The following is a 23,018-nucleotide window of genomic DNA, read 5'->3' as shown; positions in this document are numbered from 1 at the left end:
TTCACGAAATTCTCGAGTCACTGCATGGAGCGGCTGTTTTTAGTACATTGGACCTCCGCAGTGGCTATTGGCAGGTGCCGATGGATGAGGGGAGTAAAAAGAAGACAGCCATAATCACCCCTGAGGGCTTGTTCCAATTTAAAACCATGCCTTTTAGCCTAAAGATCGCTGGTGCCACTTTCCAACGGCTTATGGAACAAGTGCTGAGGGGATTAATCGGAAAGATATGCTTTGTGTACATCGATGATGTTATTATTTACTCCCCTTCAATAGAACAGCATCTCCAGGACCTGGATATCATCTTTCATCGTCTCCAGCAAGCACACCTCACCCTGAACACAAAAAAGTGTACCTTCATCCAACCCCAAATCCATTTCCTTGGGCATATCGTGTCTGCAGAGGGGGTCGCTGTAGACCCAGAGAAGATTTCGGCCATCCGAGACTACCCCACGCCCACAGACTTAAAATCGTTGCAACGTTTCTTGGGGTTGGTGGGGTGGTACCATAAATACATCCCTCGGTTGGCTGACACAGCGGCTCCCTTAAACCAGCTAAGAAAGAAAGATGTCCCGTGGGAATGGACTAAAGAATGCCAGGACGCCGTCGAGCAGCTGAAAGAACATCTACAGAAGCCACCCGTCCTGGCCCAGGCCGATCCACGGCTCGCTTTTCAGGTACATACTGACGCCAGCAACCTGGGGCTCGGGGCCGTGCTCATCCAAAAAAAAAAAGACAAGGAACAGCGTGTCATCGCATATGCTTCACGAGCACTGCATGGCGCCGAGCTCAATTACTCTATAGCTGAAAAGGAGTGCCTGCCGATAGTGTGGGCCGTGGAAAAATGGAAACATTTTCTAGAAGGGGTTGTTTTTGAAGTGTACACAGACCACCATGCTCTGACCTGGATGTTTAATCACCAGAAGACATCCTCCTGACTGACCAGGTGGGTGCTGCGCCTCCAGAATTTCACCTTCAAGGTGACGTACAGGAAGGGCTGTAGCAACATCATGCCGGACACTCTGTCTAGGGCGTCAGGATCCTCGGGGATGGTGTGCTTGGCAGAAGCAAAGAAGGTATTTCCATCACTACCTACTACTCTCTATGATCTGGCCCAAGCACAAGCTTCCAGCCCTTTCTGCCAAAATATTCGGAAGGAGCTGGATAACCAGCGCACCGACCGGGTACACTTTGTGGACCTCCAGGGAGTTCTTTATAGATCTGTTCCATCATCCTTGGGGGGCCTGCAGCAACAACTTGTGGTCCCAGAGGCGCTCATCTCCGAGTTTTTGAATTTTTTTCACGACAGTCCTTTAGGTGGTCATCTTGGCCGGACAAAAACCCTCCTGAAGATTCTGGGGGTGGCATGCTGGCCATCGGTCCAGACAGATGTTTGCCGCCACGTGAAGAACTGCCACACGTGTCAACAGCTGAAGAACCCACCTGGTAAACCATCAGGGATGTTACAATCGACTATTGCAGTTGGACCAGGAGAGACTTTGGGGGTTGATCTGATGGGGCCAAGAAAGACTGTCCTGATGGTGGTAGTGGATTATTTCTCTAAGTGGGTGGAGCTATTTGCACTGACAGATGCCCGTGCCAGCAAGGTGAGCATTACCCTGAAGAATGAGATATTCACCCGCTGGGGGGGTACCGAAGAACATCATCTCGGACAGGGGTCCCCAGTTCACAAGTTCAGTCCTTGATGATCTCTATACAGCCTGGGGAGTGAAGAAAAATCTTACTACAGCATACCATCCCCAGGCTAACATGACTAAACGAGTGAATCGGACCCTGAAGCACATGATTGCCTCCTATGTGGGTGAATACCATCAGGACTGGGATAAATGGCTCCCCGAGCTCCGGTTTGCCCTGAACACCGCGGTGCACGAAGTCAAAGGTGAAACACCTGCTTTGGTGGCGCTGGGCAGACAGCTGAAGGGCTTGTTCGACCGACTTTTACCCGGAGCCCCTAGTTCACAAATCACCCTTCATAATAACTCTTTGAAATTAGAAGAATTTCGTCGGAGAATCCAACAGAGGTTGGTGGAATCGACATCCAGACATGCCTGGTTATATAATGCCCGGCGGAAGGAAGCGCACTTCAAGCCGGGAGACTTGGTCTGGACTAGAGCCCACCATCTCTCGGATGCCAGCAAGCGGTTCTCCGCCAAGCTCGCGCCTAAGTGGTTAGGTCCAGCAGTCATCATGAAACAAACTGGTCCAGTTAAAGTTCCAAATTCAAAGGGGTATCGGCACTAACTCCAAGCTTGACACTATTCATGTGGCCAATATCAAGCCGTACTTCGGCCCTCCGAAGTTGGGGGGGGGGGGGGTGTTTATTTGGAATGTAGTGATAGTGTTGTCAGTGTTAGTACCATGTGCGTCTTGTTTCCATCATCCCGTTTGCTGTTTGTGTGTCAGTGAATGTCGTCCCCGTAAAGGGGGACGGATAATGGGAGGAGACCGCAACCCCGATCCTGGAAAACCACCTGTTTGCTATTATTCAATTACATCCATCTCAGGACTATTTAAGGAATCAGGAGAGAAGGGGAGGAGAGGGAAGAAACAGAGAAGAGGAAGGAGAGGAGGAAAGGAGTTTTTTCACATTCACGAGCCATCTGTACCTGTTATATTCCACATCGCGCATTTCCATCCAGTTTGTTTTTCTATCCGCCGGACTTGCTTCAATAACCACATCACGAGAGACCCCGGGGTCGGAATTCATCATCCACCACGCACCAAGGATTCACGGTGAGGCTGCTCCATTTTGTCTGGGAAAATCAAACGACTCATTTTTCGCTAATTCAGTCAACCGCATTCAGGACAGTATTTATAACCGGACTCAAGTTCACATTCATTTCCGTATCTCATTCAGTTTTTGGTATTTGTGTTGTTTGGTTTCCTCCCACAGTCCAAAGACATGCAGGTTAGGTGGATTGGCGATTCTAAATTGGCCCTAGTGTGTGCTTGGTGTGTGGGTGTGTTTGTGTGTGTCCTGCGGTGGGTTGGCACCCTGCCTGGGATTGGTTCCTGCCTTGTGCCCTGTGTTGGCTGGGATTGGCTCCAGCAGACCACCGTGACCCTGTGTTCGGATTCAGCGGGTTGGAAAATGGATGGATGGATGTTATACAGTGGTGTGAAAAACTATTTGCCCCCTTCCTGATTTCTTATTCTTTTGCATGTTTGTCACACAAAATGTTTCTGATCATCAAACACATTTAACCATTAGTCAAATATAACACAAGTAAACACAAAATGCAGTTTGTAAATGGTGGTTTTTATTATTTAGGGAGAAAAAAAAATCCAAACCTACATGGCCCTGTGTGAAAAAGTAATTGCCCCCTGAACCTAATAACTGGTTGGGCCACCCTTAGCAGCAATAACTGCAATCAAGCGTTTGCGATAACTTGCAATGAGTCTTTTACAGCGCTCTGGAGGAATTTTGGCCCACTCATCTTTGCAAAATTGTTGTAATTCAGCTTTATTTGAGGGTTTTCTAGCATGAACCGCCTTTTTAAGGTCATGCCATAGCATCTCAATTGGATTCAGGTCAGGACTTTGACTAGGCCACTCTGAAGTCTTCATTTTGTTTTTCTTCAGCCATTCAGAGGTGGATTTGCTGGTGTGTTTTGGGTCATTGTCCTGTTGCAGCACCCAAGATCGCTTCAGCTTAAGTTGACGAACAGATGGCCGGACATTCTCCTTCAGGATTTTTTGGTAGACAGTAGAATTCATGGTTCCATCTATCACAGCAAGCCTTCCAGGTCCTGAAGCAGCAAAACAACCCCAGACCATCACACTACCACCACCATATTTTACTGTTGGTATGATGTTCTTTTTCTGAAATGCTGTGTTCCTTTTACGCCAGATGTAACGGGACATTTGCCTTCCAAAAAGTTCAACTTTTGTCTCATCAGTCCACAAGGTATTTTCCCAAAAGTCTTGGCAATCATTGAGATGTTTCTTAGCAAAATTGAGATGAGCCCTAATGTTCTTTTTGCTTAACAGTGGTTTGCGTCTTGGACATCTGCCATGCAGGCCGTTTTTGCCCAGTCTCTTTCTTATGATGGAGTCGTGAACACTGACCTTAATTGAGGCAAGTGAGGCCTGCAGTTCTTTAGACATTGTCCTGGGGTCTTTTGTGACCTCTCGGATGAGTCGTCTCTGCGCTCTTGGGGTAATTTTGGTCGGCCGGCCACTCCTGGGAAGGTTCACCACTGTTCCATGTTTTTGCCATTTGTGGATAATGGCTCTCACTGTGGTTTGCTGGAGTCCCAAAGCTTTAGAAATGGCTTTATAACCTTTACCAGACTGATAGATCTCAATTACTTCTGTTCTCATTTGTTCCTGAATTTCTTTGGATCTTGGCATGATGTCTAGCTTTTGAGGTGCTTTTGGTCTACTTCTCTGTGTCAGGCAGCTCCTATTTAAGTGATTTCTTGATTGAAACAGGTGTGGCAGTAATCAGGCCTGGGGGTGGCTACGGAAATTGAACTCAGGTGTGATACACCACAGTTAGGTTATTTTTTAACAAGGGGGCAATTACTTTTTCACACAGGGCCATGTAGGTTTGGATTTTTTTTCTCCCTAAATAATAAAAACCATCATTTAAAAACTGCATTTTGTGTTTACTTGTGTTATATTTGACTAATGGTTAAATGTGTTTGATGATCAGAAACATTTTGTGTGACAAACATGCAAAAGAATAAGAAATCAGGAAGGGGGCAAATAGTTTTTCACACCACTGTATGTTACAGGGGCAAGGGAGGGTTTATTGTGTGTGTATATATATATATATATATATATATGGTGTTGTTGCTTTGGTGGAGGGATATTATATATATATATATAATTTATTGTGCATTTTGTTTTTTGTTGTTGCTCGTTTAATATAATTACGTACCTATTTTACATATCATCTGTTTTTGTGAGCTTAATTAAACCATCGATAGTGGGGAGCATTTTTATTTGTTAGAGGTACGGTTTGATATTTAGATTCAGCTCAGTAAATTATCCAGGCCACAGTCTTGGAGGTGTAGCTGCCGGCCAGGTAAGAGGTCGGCCGTTACAGACAGACAGACAGAGATATACTTTATTAATCCCAAGGGGAAATTCACATTTACGAGTTTTCTCGTAGGCTTTGTTAATTCTAGTGTTACTACGTATGAATTAAAAAAAAAAAAAAAAATCTTGTGGATGTTTATTTAAATAAAGATTGAGTGTGAAAAGGATTAGAGACTGCTTCCGGAGATCGGGGTCAGCATACTGCTGCACAGAAGAAACACTCAGTTGTAAAAAAGAATGCAAGGGGAAGGCAATTGTGAACAGAAGAAAAAAAAATTGGGAAGCTTAATGTATTAGCTGATTTTGGGGACGTCACCGGTATGTTAAAAAAAAAAAATCCCCTTTTTTAATATGAAACATTTCTGACTAGTGATGGCTGTTATTTATGTAAAAGGCTAAGTAAGTTAAGTTTATGCGTGATATCACACAAACGTGATTTTTAGTAACTAGCTCATGTTCAAAATAATGGAGTGTATGTTTTTAAAAATGTTATAGTATGAATGAAATAGGAGTTTTCCTGTATTTTCTTTGTTTACTTAAGGTTATCAGCCTACTCCTGTTCCTGTTGTTACTATTGTTCTTGCAACCTGTTTATTATTAAAACAGCATCAAATAACGAAAAGGAAGAGTTGTTCCATGCGTCCTCTTTAATTAGCTAAAGGCCTTTTTCAAGTTTGGCCAGACATTGATGCAGTAGACCTAAATAACTTGACATTTACAACCTACAGATGTTCTGCAGCAATTAAAGTAAATTAAGCCTTGCAAGTTAAATCAAACAGTTTGCATAAGTGTCCCAACTTCTGCTGATTACTTAAAAACACTCTGTCTGTCTTAAAGCCCTCATTCTGAAGTCCTACTTGGACAATATTCCAGTGATAATGGCAACTAACAAACGAAATGAGACAGAGCATTATTACCCTTAGAAGTGTAGGACTTCATTTAGAGGAATTGCAAGAAGGTGTCAGTGAGTATGGTGTCCTACATAATCCAAAGTCAACTGGAAACTGGAACAAACTCTGACAGAATGAGATCTGGCAAGCCCCAAAGTCATAACACAATCAGAAGACAAGTTTCTGAGGGTCACCATCTTGTGTGACAGGCACCAAACAGCACAACAGCTACAAGCACAGCTTAACAGTGGTTGAAAAAAGCAAGTCTCAGTTTTTACTGTGAAGAGGAAACTTTGTCCAGTCTTTAGTGTAGTATTTTTCCTTTAAGGAACGACTTTGTTACCACCACTCACCCTGTCAAACCTTAAAGCATAAAGTCTCCTATATATCTGAAATGGCATATACTGTATACAGTGGTGTGAAAAACTATTTGCCCCCTTCCTGATTTCTTATTCTTTTGCATGTTTGTCACACAAAATGTTTCTGATCATCAAACACATTTAACCATTAGTCAAATATAACACAAGTAAACACAAAATGCAGTTTTTAAATGATGGTTTTTATTATTTAGGGAGAAAAAAAATCCAAACCTACATGGCCCTGTGTGAAAAAGTAATTGCCCCCTTGTTAAAAAATAACCTAACTGTGGTGTATCACACCTGAGTTCAATTTCCGTAGCCACCCCCAGGCCTGATTACTGCCACACCTGTTTCAATCAAGAAATCACTTAAATAGGAGCTGCCTGACACAGAGAAGTAGACCAAAAGCACCTCAAAAGCTAGACATCATGCCAAGATCCAAAGAAATTCAGGAACAAATGAGAACAGAAGTAATTGAGATCTATCAGTCTGGTAAAGGTTATAAAGCCATTTCTAAAGCTTTGGGACTCCAGCGAACCACAGTGAGAGCCATTATCCACAAATGGCAAAAACATGGAACAGTGGTGAACCTTCCCAAGAGTGGCCGGCCGACCAAAATTACACCAAGAGCGCAGAGACGACTCATCCGAGAGGTCACAAAAGACCCCAGGACAACGTCTAAAGAACTGCAGGCCTCACTTGCCTCAATTAAGGTCAGTGTTCACGACTCCACCATAAGAAAGAGACTGGGCAAAAACGGCCTGCATGGCAGATTTCCAAGACGCAAACCACTGTTAAGCAAAAAGAACATTAGGGCTCGTCTCAATTTTGCTAAGAAACACCTCAATGATTGACAAGACTTTTGGTTAAATACCTTGTGGACTGATGAGTCAAAAGTTGAACTTTTTGGAAGGCAAATGTCCCGTTACATCTGGCGTAAAAGGAACACAGCATTTCAGAAAAAGAACATCATACCAACAGTAAAATATGGTGGTGGTAGTGTGATGGTCTGGGGTTGTTTTGCTACTTCAGGACCTGGAAGGCTTGCTGTGATAGATGGAACCATGAATTCTACTGTCTACCAAAAAATCCTGAAGGAGAATGTCCAGCCATCTGTTCGTCAACTCAAGCTGAAGCGATCTTGGGTGCTGCAACAGGACAATGACCCAAAACACACCAGCAAATCCACCTCTGAATGGCTGAAGAAAAACAAAATGAAGACTTCAGAGTGGCCTAGTCAAAGTCCTGACCTGAATCCAACTGAGATGCTATGGCATGACCTTAAAAAGGCGGTTCATGCTAGAAAACCCTCAAATAAAGCTGAATTACAACAATTTTGCAAAGATGAGTGGGCCAAAATTCCTCCAGAGCGCTGTAAAAGACTCATTGCAAGTTATCGCAAACGCTTGATTGCAGTTATTGCTGCTAAGGGTGGCCCAACCAGTTATTAGGTTCAGGGGGGCAATTACTTTTTCACACAGGGCCATGTAGGTTTGGATTTTTTTTTTCTCCCTAAATAATAAAAACCACCATTTACAAACTGCATTTTGTGTTTACTTGTGTTATATTTGACTAATGGTTAAATGTGTTTGATGATCAGAAACATTTTGTGTGACAAACATGAAAAAGAATAAGAAATCAGGAAGGGGGCAAATAGTTTTTCACACCACTGTACATCCAAACTGGTCTACCTAAATGCAGACAGCAGAGACGCAAGTCCCATCATACCACAAACTTTATTTCAGTGGGGAAGAGCTTTCCTATTGCTCCCCAAAGTAACACAGTACAAATAAGCACCAGTACACAGTCCTCCGTCTTCTCTCTTTGTCATCCGCCTCCACTCTTCCTTCTGGCAGGCTTTGTCCCTCCTTCTTCCCAACTCTGGCTCCGTGAATGGAGTGAGGTGACTCCTTTTAAGCAGACCCTGGGGGTGTTCCAGGTGCCTCATCAATCAGACCTGGAACGACCCTCAGGAGTGGTGAAAGCCCCATATGAGGCTCTGCAGCTCACCTTGGGGGCCCCCACGGAACTTAACAGGGTTGTGCCACACTTCAACTCCCAGCATGCCCTGCGGGAATCCCTGGTGCCACAGCCACCCAGGTGGGCTGCCCTCCAGTGACCCAGGGGAGGTAGTGTTTTGTAGATGTTCTCTCCCCAGATCCTTCCATCCAGCTGGCGTTTCTGGCCAGGTAATGGCTGTGGCCGTCCGTCACAGTATATAGGTGGTTGCAGATGAATGGGCTAAGCATATGCAGGAAACAGCTTACAAAGGTTGTAAATCTAAGCAGAATGCGCTTAACAAAAAATGGAATAAACTCAACAGGAATATGCATGCTAATAATCCACAATCCGGAGTATAAAACTTCTCCAGAAGACAGCTGTTCACCATAGAACAAAATGTTCTCCAACCAGAGGATTAAAGTTCAATTACAAAGATGAATCCAACATGAACTTCCTAGGCTCCCTAGAACACACCATACAAACTGAAGAGATACCAGCAGAGAATGCACAAGAGATTAGGTGTGTCTTGGCCAGCCAGTTACATGAAAGACATCCAACAGTACATGTTTCTTTAAAAGAACAGAAGGTATTAAAGCAGCTACAAAATGATAACAGCACTGTTATCATACCAGAGAACAAAGGAGGCGCGACAGTTGTATTAGACAAAGAGCAATATGTTACAACAATAGAAGAAATGCTCTCCAACACCACAACTTACAAACAATTAACAAGCGACTCAACTAAAATGACCTTTAACAGAGTCAACACCACTCTGAATAAGCTCAGGAATGACAACCTTTTAAACTTACAGGATTATTACAGAATGAAATCCAATAATGCAAACTGCCCTGAATTCTACGGCCTCTCAAAAATCCATAAAACCCCACTATAATTCAAACCTGTTGTTAGATAAGTTATAAGTTGGACCACCGTTAGGCTAAGACTTTTTCAAATGTTCAAACATTTAAAATTTGATTCAGAATATTCTGTTAATAGTGCCAAGATGGCACTGCAGCATCTGAAAAATGTATCCATCGCTGAGGATGAGATCATGATATCGTTTGATACTGTGTCACTGTACACCGTGATTTCTATTTATTTGGCCACAGATTATTTATTAACATGAGAATCACTGAAGCCTACAAAAAAACTAGTAATTCTGGGCCACCTTAAATTTCTTCACACCTCTCCATCAGTGTCTTTTGCTTTGTAAATGTGTCAATCGGCGCAAGCAGCCTGCTATCCCATTCTCCCCAACCGACGGAGTTGAGTCAGTCACAAAATTCTCAGAGCACAAGTCTCTTTATCTGGCAGTGAGGTGCCTGGAATTGTATAGGGTAAACAATATATTGTTATTTAGAAAACATACTGTACATTTCATGTGTGTTCCGTGTCTACAATGATCTGTGTAAGTGCAGGATGGCAGGAAATGCAAGGCAAGAAATGCTGAACACAAACCTAAAGCAGAAGCTTTTTCCACGTTATACTAGTAATGATGTAAAGTGTATAATGTGTAAAGACTTTAGTCCAAATATCAAACACGTGCACTTTTATTCAAAAATATAATCAAAGAAAAAAAATCATTCGATTTACATGTTGCTGTCAATGAGTTAAAAACCCAAGCTCAAATGTCAATTGACAGGAAGTGGTGCAGTGGTAAGAAATGCTGCCTTATAACCCAAAGGTACCGGGTCTGAGTCCGTGCACTCCGCATTTTGAGTTGTGAGCCACATATTATTACTGTAATATAATATGATAAAAACATACATTTGATTTGAGTCTGTAACACCCATAAAACTGAATTTAAAAAAAAAAAACAAGTGCTAACTTTTACAAGTAGCGAAAATTTACACCGGGTGTTACAGACTCAAATCAACTGTATTTTTTTATTATATTATAGTAAAAAATGTACACTGGGTGTTACAGACTCAAATCAAATGTATATTTTTATTATATTATCGTAATAACAAGCGACTCACTACTCAAAACACGGAGTGCCCAGACTCGAACCTGGTACCTTTGGGTTATAAGGCAGTCTTACCTCTGCACCATTCAAGAAAACATGTCAACTTCCTGTCAATTGACATTTGAGACTGGGTTTTTAACTCATTGACAGCAACATGTAAATCGGATGTTTTTTTTCGTTGGTTATACTCTTGAATAAAAGCAAGCATGTTTATTTGATATTTGGTCTTCACACATTATACAGTTCATGACATTATTAGTATAACATGGAAAAAGCTTCAGTTTTAGCTATGTATTCAGAAACTTCCTGTCATGCTACACTTACACAGATCGTTGTAGACACAGAACACACATGAAATGTATGTATTCCAAATAATATATTATTCACCCTATACAACTCCAGGCACCTCGCTCCCAGATAATGTGACCTGAGCTCTGGGAATTTTGCGACTGACTTCAGCTCCATGTTTGGGGGTTTATGGGACAGCAGGCTGCTTGCCGCTTGGACTGATCGACACATTTGCAAAACAAAAGACGCTGATGGAGAGGTGCGAAGGAATTTAAGGTGGCCAGGGATTATGAGTTTCTTCATAGGCTTCATGGATTCTAGTGTTAACAAAGCTAAACAACGACCCCACCATAATGACAAAACAAAACTAGCCATGAACAAATATATACTGTATATTCAGTCCAATGTAAATACAGTATTTCTTAAGTGGCATATACATATCCAAACTGGTCTATCTAAATGAATATGTACGGTATATCTGAACTGGCATATTTATTAAAACCAATGTATATACAGTATAACTGAACCGACACATGTATCTAAACCGGTAAAACACAATAAAGCAAAATATCAAAATGATGGTTAACAAAAGGCAATGAGTTCCTTGTATGCTACACTCAAAAAGTACACGGAGAAGTAAAACCCTTTTTCATTTTCTCAATCAAGTAAGTGCTTGAGTTAAGATGTTCCATATGTGTAGCTCACAGACTAAAACTGAAATTCCCCCAAGATTGAATTCATTCATAATCTCATGACTTGCAAGTAAAGGACAACAGTAGGCACTCTGGGTATTTAATTGTCCCTTCTCACTTTAACACAAGACACTGCTCACTTAATCATTGCTAAGTGCTTACAATGGCGCTTGCAGTGGTAGTTTATACGTACTATAATATACAGAGATAAACATCAGTTATTTCTGAAGCAGTAATATTCTGATCATTTCACTTTTCTTATCACTGATCAGTATTCAGAAACAACCGTACAGCTCCAGTTTTCCCTACCCTTCCTGATCTGGATAGCTATTAAAAAAATACTGCCAATAAGGAATAAAAAGAAATCATCATTAGATGATCTGTACTAACTGAATGTCCCAGCTAAGCTTCCAAATATCTCAATAGCAGTATCATTTTTTAATTTCTTCCGACTTTAAGAGACACGTCACATACAGAATCGCACCCATACACCTCTCTATTTTGTTTGTATTTTTCCCTTGATATTTGTTTCTGTCAGGGGTGATCACTTATTCTAGCAGTGAAATGTAGTTTAACACTGACAGAAAGCCACACAGTGATTTCGGTTATTTCTTACTGCCAGTGTTTCATTTAGGAGTGATCCAGATCAGAAAGGAGTACAAGATGGACCCTCTTTGTATACAGAAAACTGGAGCTGTGCAGTTTCTATAAGGAATACCAGAAATCACAATGCAGCTTTCAGTCAATGTTAAACTAACATGTCACAAAGTGGCATTAGCCTTATAAAAATGTTTAATGGATGTTCATTACCTGTGCTATCAGAGGAAAGTTAGCTTACCACAATTGTAATTTTACACTCACCTATTAGCTTGTTACATTCATTGTAATACATTAATGAACCACATCTGGCACCACAAGGGGCCTGTGAGGGTCAGGCCCCATATCCTGATGTGTTTGCCTCCCTCAAAATGAATTTTAAAAAGTTTACATCTCTATACACAACTGTTTTACACAATAAAAATAAACTGAATAAAGAAAAAAATGTAAAATGTGTCGTGTTTCCTGAACAGCAATTCCCCGAGATTTTGGGGGGTAATGAACTAAAAGCATGGGACGAAACTGCACTGAAAAATGATTGCAACAACATTCACATTCAAGGCATTGTTTCGCCTTTACTATTGGGTGTTTACAAGTCATGCTTGCCAGAATGCCTGCAATAACTGTTCTTCTAGTGGCACATCTTGTGGTTTGCTTTTCCATCTTGGATAGATGCTGTGGAGAAAAGTGAAGGAATGGGCAGTATGGTGTAGTTGTGAAGGCTTTGAAATTTAAACCCAAAAGTTGTGGGTTTGCTTTGTGACCATGAGCAAGTCACTTCACCAGTTGCATCTCAATTGTCTTAAGTCAACTTAGATAAACTTGAATAAACAAGCAAAAAGTAAATAACAAATAATACAGTAATAACAATAAATAATATAGATGAAAAGGCTTTATATTTTACAACAATGTATTAAATGATTCATTTACTTATTGTTGCTCTTGAAGTTCATGCTTTTCTGGGTTAAATGATTTACTTCATGCTGCTCTTGGACACTGTTATAGACTTGTTCTTTCGGGCTGCCTAAGAAGTCAGTAATAATGAAAAAAAACTAACTAACTATGTAACAGCAAAACTAGCAGAAATAAGATAAGCTACCATCATAGTGGTTAATTGTTGAAGTCCAAGATTATATATAAAAACAAAAAGCAGAAAAATCCATAACTGACTTAAATATATTTCTAATATGTGTTTCTGGAGACGAGGGCTCAAATCCTGGATGCTTCCTGTGTGGAGCTTGCATGTTCTCCAAGAGTCTGCTTAGGTTTCCTTCCTCAGTCAAAGGAAATGAAGGTTATGTGATTAGGTGCTGTTGAAATTGGCCTCTGTGGGTGTGTGTTCACCCTGCAATGGACTGGCACCTTGTCCAGGTGTTTTCCTGCTTTGCGCTCGGCATTTGGTGTGATGGACTGCAACTGCCTTGCAACCTTGCACTCGATATGAGCGTTAAGAAAATAGAAGGAAGGATGAATGGATAGATGCATCACTGTTCTTACCACATATATAATTTGTTATTTATGTAATATTAAGAAGACACATATTTATGTTAATGCAGTGTTTTTCTGTTTTGTTCTTTTTGAGAAATAAAGGGCTGAATTTGTTATTTCTTCATATTATTCTTATTCGTTTTGAGTAGAAATATACTTTTTTTTGGAAAATACGACAAGCTTGCTAATTTGTTTGCACTACTTGTATTGCTACAATCAGTGGCACTTTGAGGATTGTTGCCATTACATGTGTATTTGCATTACATTTTTTCTTTTTTGTTCATGTTGAATTAACATGGAGCTGATAGTTTGGAAATGTAGTAATAAATGTTTAAAATTTACGATTCTTTTAAATTTAAGAAATAGGCTTAAACTTGGTGAAAAACACATTATGACATTTTTGAGACTTGAAGTTTAAGACTTGGCTCGAGACTTCACTTAAGACCTACCCATCTTGACCAGGGTGTAAAGACTTGAGACTTGTTACTTGAAAATCCACTGACTTGTTCCCATCTCTGGTTCAGACTAAATACACCACCAGGGGTCTCATGTATAAAGCTGTGTGTAGAATTCACATTAAATCATGGTGTACAAACAAAAATAGAAAAAAATTCAGATGCACAAAACCGTGCATTAAGCCAACTTCCACACACTTCCGCCACATAAATCCTGGTCAGTGTGAAATGTAATGCACGTGCCAGCCGCCCCACCCCAACTCCACCCAGGATTTTACATATTTTAATATACAAATCAATACAGCACCTTCCATTCAGTGTTTGGTTAAAAGACAATGGCAAAAGCACATGAAAAAAAAAAAGAATTCCAGTGAATGCGAAGTGGAGGCAAGGAAAAACGTTCTATTTGTTGGCTTAAGCAGTGGTGTAAGCAACAAAAGCGTGGCAGAGACACTTGAAAGTTCAAGTTCAGAAAGTACCTGAAATAAAAAAAGAAGTGGACAGAAATCACAGTTGAAGTGAAAAGGCCAGTCGCAGACCACCATTTGTTTATTCTGTTTCAGATGGTATTAAAAAAGCTGACCTCCGTGCCGATAAAATGATGGTGCTGCTCTGCCGAGCCCGTCTTCGGGTGCTGGCTGCACAAACACCTCTGCCTCAGAAACTGCCGAGAGACCATTTGGCTGCATGCAGATGGACGCTGTTTTGAGTCACAAAATGCAATAGTAGATGCTGTAAGAGACGTGGCCAATGAATTAAGGAATATAAGGGCTGCACTGTGTGATACGGACCACAAATTAAATGAACTGGTTAAAAAATAAATGCTGTATCTGATTACCTGTTTTTACATTATTCTAATTACATTCAAACGAAGTTGTAACGCTGTCCAATTTGAGTGATCATTTGGTGGGTCAGAGTCAGGTTCATCATACTTCAGGTACAGGTAAGCCATGATTGTGTGCTACATTATATATGCAGCATGCTACATGCTTGAACAATGTGACACATGTTCTATGCACTACAGAGCAGCACATTAATAGAGTGGAAATGCTTTCTATTTACATAAGCAAATTCATTCTCTGAAGGTGCCTTTATAGGGTAGCATCAGCACCAAATGCCATAATGGATTGATTATGTGCTCTTTATACTTAAAAGGACTGCTTGCCTTTTGCCGCACTAGATGGAAAAAGCACCTACAACTGTGCAGAGCTGCCATTTTTATAGGTTCTCCAGCTATATATGATGTAACGCCAGCTAATTCTTCTGCTGATTCATCCCTGGCTGATGTAATTTGTCTGCCGCCATTGCAGTAGCAATGTGAGTGCAGTTGACTGCTCAGATTACATTTGGAAAACCGAATGTTGTTCTGAATTGTGCTTTGATGTTTACCAGTTCAACAACAGCATAAGGAAATCTTATATATCTGAATGACAAGCGGATAAAACCATCCTATAAAGCTGGCATGGCATGACTCAGTGATCACTGAGAAATATCCGATCAGTCAGTAAGATCATGATGAAAAGCTTCTCTGGCTAAAATCCTAACAGTGGATAGAACTTGCAAAAGAGCAGATAGAGCACAATTCCTTAACACTGGAATCCCTGAAGCCTACGAAAAAAAACTTGTAATCCCAGGCCACCTTAAATTCAAATGTGTCGATCACCACAAGCAGCCGGCTATTCATTCCCCCACCAACAGAGCTCAACTTGGGCAAAAAGTTCTCCCAGCTCAAGTGTGTTTATCTTCATGTGAAGTGAATTGTATAGGGTAAATAAAATATCGTTATTTGGAATACATACATATCATGTATGTTCCGTGTCTACAGCGATTTGTGTAAGCGTAGGATGAAAGGAAATGCAAGGCAATAAATGCTGAACATATACCTAAAAGCATTAACTTTTTCCATGTTATACTAATAATGACGTGAAGTGTATAACGTGTAAAGACGTCAGTGAAAATATCAAATAAACACAAGTGCTTTTATTCAAGAACATAACCAAAGTAAAAAAAAAAAAAAAAATCATTCAATTTACATGTTACTGTCAATGAGTTAAAAACCCAAGCTCAAATGTCAATCAACAAAAAGTTGATATGTATTCTTGGATGGTGCAGAGGTAAGAACTGCTGCCTTCTAACCAAAAGGTTTTGGGTTCAAGACCAAGTGCTCCACATTTTGAGTAGTGAGCTGCTATTATTATTACTATAACATAATAAAAACATACATTTCATTTGAGTCTCTAACACCCGGTGTAAATTTGGCTACTTGTAAAAGTTAGCGTTTTTTTTTTTTTTTATTATTATTATTATTCAGTTTTACTCTGTCAGTGATATTCACGTTGTACAATGAACTTGCCTCACTCTCTCTCTGAGAGTTGATGGCGTTTATCTCCATTCTATTCAAAACAGCAGTGATGTCCCATGACCGCAATTAAACTATCATGCGGCATTTGCGATTTGACAACAAAGACACCCGTGCAGAACGTGTGAAAAACTACAGGTTTGATGCGATTAAAGACATTTGGCATGTGTTTGTTGCGAGCTGTGTTTTGAGTTACAACCCAAGGTCTGTGGTCTTAAAGCTTCTGGAGCCGTTCCTGGACAAAGGCAGAACCGTAACAACAGACAGCTTCTTCACAGCGCTTTCGCTGGCTAATAGACTGTTGCACCTCAACGCTACTCTGCTTGGCACCATAAGTAAAATGGGACTTTCATCTGCAGCTATAGTCACTTTAGTATGCAAGCAATTTGCCATGCTAGTGTTTAGATCTGGCAGTGCCATGCTGACAGTATATTTTATGTAAGCAAAGGTTCACTTTTTGTTTATATGGAGACTGTGGTTTAATGACTACTAGCAAAATACCCGCACTTCGCAGCAGAGAAGTAGTGTGTTAAAGAGGTTATGTAAACATATATATACATATACACATATCTACATATACACATCCACACATTATATATATATATAAATATATATATATTATATATATACATACATACATATACACACATACATACACACACACACACATAGTGCGTTGTAACACGGGCTGTGATTGTTACATGGGAGGGAGACGACAAATCACAGCTTCCCTCTTTCTAATCGGGCCTGTGATTGGTGCTTTGACGGATGCCCAGATCCCACAGTATTTCCCCTTAGGAGAGGCGTTAGGCAAGTGTAATTGAATAGCGGTGCTGCAAGTTTAGCTTTACACCTGTTTTTAAGGCTTATTGACTGAAAGGGGCTTTCATGAAAAAAGTTAGGGCTTTGCTACAGGATACACCCTCCACAAGTTAAGGAAGTAAAAATAAAGGTATATATTTCTGTTTTATTTAAACCTTTTATGTTTGCATGCGGGCGGTATGGTGGCGCAGTGAAAGGTGCCAGTTAGGAGACCCGGGTTCGCTTCCCTGCATGGAGTTTAAATGTTCTCCCCGTGTCTGTCTGAGTTTCCTCCGGGTACTCTGGTTTCCTCCCACAGTCCAAAGACATGCAGGTTAGGTGCATTGGCGATTCTAAATTGTCCGTGGTGTGTGGGTGTGTGTGGGTGTATGCGCCCTGCGGTGGGCTGGCACCTTGCCCGGGGTTTGTTTCCTGCCTTGTGCCCTGTGTTGGCAGTGATTGGCTCCTGTATTTAGGATATAGCGGGTTGGATAATGGATGGAGGGGACATTTGTATGCATAGCCCCATTTGCCCGTTTTCGTTTTTTTTCTTTCTTCAGTAATATTTCAGCAAACCCGGAGCTTGTCAGTTCAAATCCTGGTACTGACACCACTGTGTGACACTGAGGAAGTCACTTCACCTGCCTGTGCTGCAAAAAACAAAAGTAACAAATTGTACCTCAGATGTTGCAAGTTGCTGGAATAAAGGCATAAGTCAAATAGATAAATATGTATTATACACATAGGAACTATTCATTTATTTTCAGCTAAGTCATCTGCAGCAAACCTTTATAAATGAGGGTTTCTCCTTTTTAGATAGTGCAAACTGTTTCTTCTTCATTGAGGTTTTCTCTTGGAGAGCTTTTTTCATTTCATTGAAAATTAAAGCAGCAGCTGCCAAAATATGTAGCTTTCTTATTAATTTTTCAACATTGTGTAAAATAACTTTATAAAGTAACATAAAAGGTTTAAATACTGGTTATCCTTTTACACTAAAATATTACTAAAGAGATACAAAAAAAGTAAAATACATATGTTGTTTTTCTTTAAGGAGATTAAATATTACTGAAGAAAAAAAAAAAAAAAACTAAAACAGCCAAATGGGGCTATGCATATGAACTTAAAATGTTTAAATAGATAGATAGATAGATAGATAGATAGATAAAACAAATATATACCTTTATTTTTACTTCCTTAACTTGTGGAGGGTGTATCCTGTAGCAAAGCCCTAAGTTTTTTTGTGAAAGCCCGTTTCAGTCAGTTTAAGTCTTAAAAAGAGGTGTAAAGATATTTACAATAAGCTACGCAAACCCACCAAGACATGCAATCGTTTAAATCAAGGCGCGATTCGAAAAACACCATCCCATACTATTAATTAACGATTAACACATTTCTATATGTATGGTAAGCATACAACTGATAATATGTTGCGCTTATTTATCTGGTGTACCGACATTTTTGCGCGTTTAACGGCTGAAATCTAACGTGGTTTGTGCCCTTCAGACTGAAAACAGTTTGCATTTACCTTTTTAATAAAAGGCGAGCTTTTAAGCCTGAGAAATCACCCCGTAAATGCACACGTTTAATTGCACATGTGTTAATATGTATGCTTACACAGTATTAAAAGACACTCAACAATTAACGTCATTTACCTTCGTTCCCGCGTTTGACTCGTGCTGTAAATCTCTTCCTTGTTTTCAGTTCACGTGATTACGTAGGAGGCGTGATGACGCGATACGTGACTCCACCTCCTCCATTAGAGTATATGGACAAAAAACAGGTTCCAGTTATGACCATTACGCATAGAATTTCGAAATGAAACCTGCCTAACTTTTGTAAGTAAGCTGTAAGGAATGAGCCTGCCAAATTTCAGCCTTCTACCTACACGGGAAGTTGGAGAATTAGTGGTGAGTGAGTGAGTGAGTGAGTGAGTGAGTGAGTGAGTCAGTCAGTCAGTCAGTGAGGGCTTTGCCTTTTATTAGTATAGATTTACAGATTTGCCTCATAATCACCCAAATCCGAATTCAAACTTTGTTCATTTGTTGTGATTTTACCAAGCACACATATCGGCAAATTCACATATTTAAGTCAAATTCAGTTAGTAAGACTGCTAGAAGAATACAGAAAAAGTACAGAAAAAAGTTAAATCATATATTGTTCTACTGTAAAGAACAAGGGTCTAGACAGGCACACTAGTTTTCAACTATGTAATGCACATGTATGTAAGGCTATACAAAAGTATTGTGCCAAGGGTTTGTCAAAAACAAAAGGGACATAGCAGAACTACAGCAGACACATGGAATTCAGTCGTTTCAATCTAAGAAAAATACTTTGAGGATATCAGAAAGCAATTTTGAAAATTATGAAAGGAATAGATTATTTTCATGAAATTTCATTATAACTTAGCGATTACAAGGAACATGGCTAGGAAATTAAAATTAAATCATGCAGAAGTGTTACAATATATTAGATCTCAAAGAGGAAAGCAAATATAGAATATCTAAACAATTACACCCTAAATCAGGGGTTCCCAACTCTGGTCCTGGAGGGCCACAGGTTTTCATTCTAACCCTATTCTTAGTTAGTGACCGGTTTCTGTTGATAATTAACTTTTGTTTGAATTCATTTTAATTGACCTTTATTAAGATATGTTCCCCTGAATTTCTTTATTGTACCTCTGAGTTGCTTCAGGTCTTTCCTTAAATGGCACCCAAATAGAAATGAAATGTGTAGTGAGTGAGCAGAAGACCAACTTAGTCAGGACCTCAAACTCCAACAAATTTCACTTCAACCAGTTGCTTAATTAGGCGCTGATTCTTGCTGTTAATTAAATCCATTCTTTAAATCCATGCCTTATTGCTGCTCCCATTGTGCAATAGCACACATTTCCAAAATTGTCGATTTTCTCTTTTTTAAGGACACTGTTAAAAGGTTTGGGGACCTGAGTAGATTAACATTCCTGAGACCTTTATTTTTCTTTAATTTCAGATATTGTATGATGGACACAGTTTGCTGGTCTTGCTTTGGCTCATTTTGTATTTCATTATTGTTTGGCTGCTAATTAAGAAAAAAGAAACAATTAAGGAGAGTAAGAGCAAATCAATTAAAATTATTTTCAAAAGCAAGTCAATTAAAATTATTTCATAATAAGTTAATTAGCAGCAAAAACAGGTCACTAATTAAGAAAAGGGATAGAATGAAAACCTGCAGCCACTGCGGCCCTCCAGGACTGGAGTTGGGGACCCCTGCCGTAAATAATAAGTTATTTTGACAATAGTTTCGGAAACTCAAGGTTAAAAGCAATTAAATAGCTATGTTGAGGTGACATACTAACTATTATACCTGTTTTTACATACTTTATAAGATTTCAAATCAAAAGTAAATCTTGTTATAATGAACTGATCACTTACCGAGGAGCAAGCCTGAATCTCTTTCTGTTTTGGGCTCTAAATCCTGGACTGTATTTGCCTGATAAAAGATCATAAAATTACAATATATACATGCTACAAATGACCAGTTATGACTTAACACACAATAAAATATTCCACATTCTAGATAGGAAAGAATAAAACATTCTAAGGCATCAATTCCTGAATGTGATGAATTTTAAACACCGAGTAAAAAATTAATACTGCTGAATCACAAAAAACATTGTTACTGGATATGAGTTACACCAGTGCTAAACCATCTTCCTGTTGTGCCAAGATGTATCTTAAATGTTGCTAAAAATTAAATTCATAAATTTCAGGGTTTTTGTGCTTACACTAAAAAAAATACCGATTTTTTTAATCTAAAATATTCCTTAAAAAGACGTGAACTAGCACTTTATAACTATTGTTATTTAATCTTTGAAAAAGTTCAACATTATCATAATTCTAATTATCACCTTAGCAACTTTATGTTTTAGTCTATTTAAGTAAATTAGCAGTGGGGAGTTTGAAACCACCCCTCAGAAGACAGTCAAACCAAATACTTTCAATAACGGGCCTGCAGAAAAAGGCCACTGCTTCTCCAGTGGTACACTGGAACTTCTTTAACTGTCTTATAAATAACAGCTCCTGGTGAGTTTTCTTGGAGCATAATAGTTACGTCAACTCACAGGAATAGTGCTACCCAAGAATTATAAATTCTCAATGAGACGATAGTAGAACCATCACCGGGTCCCTTGCCAATTACAGTGAGCCAGAAACACCAATAGCCACTGGTATTTAACCACATATATAAAACGCAGTCCAGAGTCGACAGGTGCAGTGCTGAACGTTAAAAAAAATCCCCACAAGATGCTTACTGTTAGGCCGCCTTTAGCAGGCTAGCCGTGTTTGTGGTCAGTTGACGGGCAGTTTTCATTCTGTGCACGCGTGGCTGTGTACTCCATTTATGTGGCTAAAAGTTGGCAAGCAACTGATTTCACAACAGTCAAGAGTAACAAAACAAGAAAGGGGGAAAGCAATCACTGTGTGGGGATGGTAGTAGTTTTACTTTACTTGTTTGTGGATTTGATGTTTTGTTGTTGTGTAAGAATTTAGAAATAATCCCCGGCAATATGTGAAATGATTGACTGTCTTGTCTTGGAGCAATTCTTACAGGGTGTGCACTAAGAGTTGAGGACCTGGATTCTGGAGAATCAGCCGAAGACATCAAGACAAGCAGCTGAACTGGCTGAAGTGTACAAGACTGCACATGCTCAACACAACATTCCCCAGCAAAAGCCAAGGGAATCCAAGCCTACAATGACTACTCCAGGGAAGCCAGGTATGCCAAAGACTGGGCATGGTTATGGTTCTCACTGTTTGGTAGAGAGCCAGGGGTCAGAGGTTCCTGTCTTGGTTTGTTATGGGTGTGACCAACAGGGTCATAAGAGGACACAGTGCCCAAAGACCCAGAAAACTACTGAGAATAGCTTTTCTTACGTGCTTTATCCTCTCCCATCTAAGACACCAGTTCAGAGTAAAGAGAAGGTAGTAACAGTTAAAGTAGCTGGAAAATTTCGAGAGGCTATAATTGACACCAGAAGCACCCTGACCTTAGTATGTAAGGATATCATTGATAACAGACTGCTTAACTTGGGCAGGATTGTTATATTGAGGTGTGTCCATCGTGAAAAGGTCTCATAACCTCTTGTGAGTGTAGGGATGGAGACAGGTGGTCAGTTGTACACCTTACAGGTTGGAATTGTTGAGGAATTGCCTTAAATTGTACTCCTACTGCTCGACATACCAAACATTGACAGTTTGCTACATCAGAACCTGGTGAAAGAGGTTGGGAGAGTAACCAGAGTGCAGGAAGATAAGATAAGAACTTTATTTATCCCGAGGGAAATTCTTTTGCTGAAGCCAACATGGCTCAGGTGAGCTGGGATGAATTGCCTTTTGCAGAGATGAAGGAAATGACTGGCTGTAAGACCTGGAGGCAAAGGAAACAGGCAAAAATGTTAGGAACTCCTAACCAGGGTGAGGGTACTACACCAGCTGTCGATGCTCTAGATCTAGAAACTCTTGTGGTAGGGGATTTTGTGCTTTGCAGCGTGGGGACCTCATTCTTCATCCTTGCTTTGAGAAGGCAGACAGGCAGGGAAGAAATGTCAGTGGTGAGTCCTTTATAATAGAGAAAGGCATTTTATACCATACTGATGAAAATGGTAAACAGCTGGTGTTACCTTTGAGTTACAGAGAAAAAGATTTCCAGTTAGGCATGCCCTGGGCAGGTCACTTGGGTCAGGCAAAAACCAGAGACAGAATTTTAGAGCATTTTTATTGGCCAGGATGTATGGAATCATTGTAGAAAGTACCCTGAATGTCAGAAGTTGGATTCTATGAAAAAATGAGATAGCGCCCCACTTATACCATTATCTGTGATTGAAGAACCATTTACCAAGATAGCTATGGATATACCGGGGCCATTGCCAATGAGTAAGAATGGGCATAAGTATACCTTAGTTTTATGTGATTACGCAACATGATATCCTGAAGCTGTTCCACTTAAAGTTAGGTCTACACAAATTGCTAATGCCCTAGTTCAGCTATTTTCTAGGGTGCGGATTCCTCTGGGAAAAAAATGC

General features: G+C 40.1%; 1 protein-coding gene across 4 annotated transcripts in view; it reads right to left on the bottom strand.

Moving 5' to 3' along the window:
- fam120b (family with sequence similarity 120B) overlaps nucleotides 1-23,018 on the bottom strand; it is a 318,887-nt gene that overhangs the window by 23,372 nt on the left and 272,497 nt on the right. For 3 of the 4 annotated variants that reach the window (XM_051924265.1, XM_051924264.1, XM_051924263.1), the window contains exons 9-10: nucleotides 20,371-20,428; nucleotides 19,930-20,017 (exon numbers count right to left, since the gene is read on the bottom strand). In XM_051924265.1, coding sequence (XP_051780225.1) covers nucleotides 19,945-20,017; nucleotides 20,371-20,428 — 131 coding nt within the window. In that variant the 3' untranslated portion in view covers nucleotides 19,930-19,944. Of the gene's footprint in view, nucleotides 1-19,929; nucleotides 20,018-20,370; nucleotides 20,429-23,018 lie in introns of those variants that run through there. The other variant, XM_051924266.1, reaches the window with a different exon arrangement.

Source organism: Erpetoichthys calabaricus, chromosome 3 (assembly GCF_900747795.2).
Source record: "Erpetoichthys calabaricus chromosome 3, fErpCal1.3, whole genome shotgun sequence".
NCBI classification, from domain to species: domain Eukaryota; kingdom Metazoa; phylum Chordata; class Cladistia; order Polypteriformes; family Polypteridae; genus Erpetoichthys; species Erpetoichthys calabaricus.
Note: the sequence above shows the minus strand (reverse complement) of the source record. Positions and strands in the feature narration are given on the sequence as shown.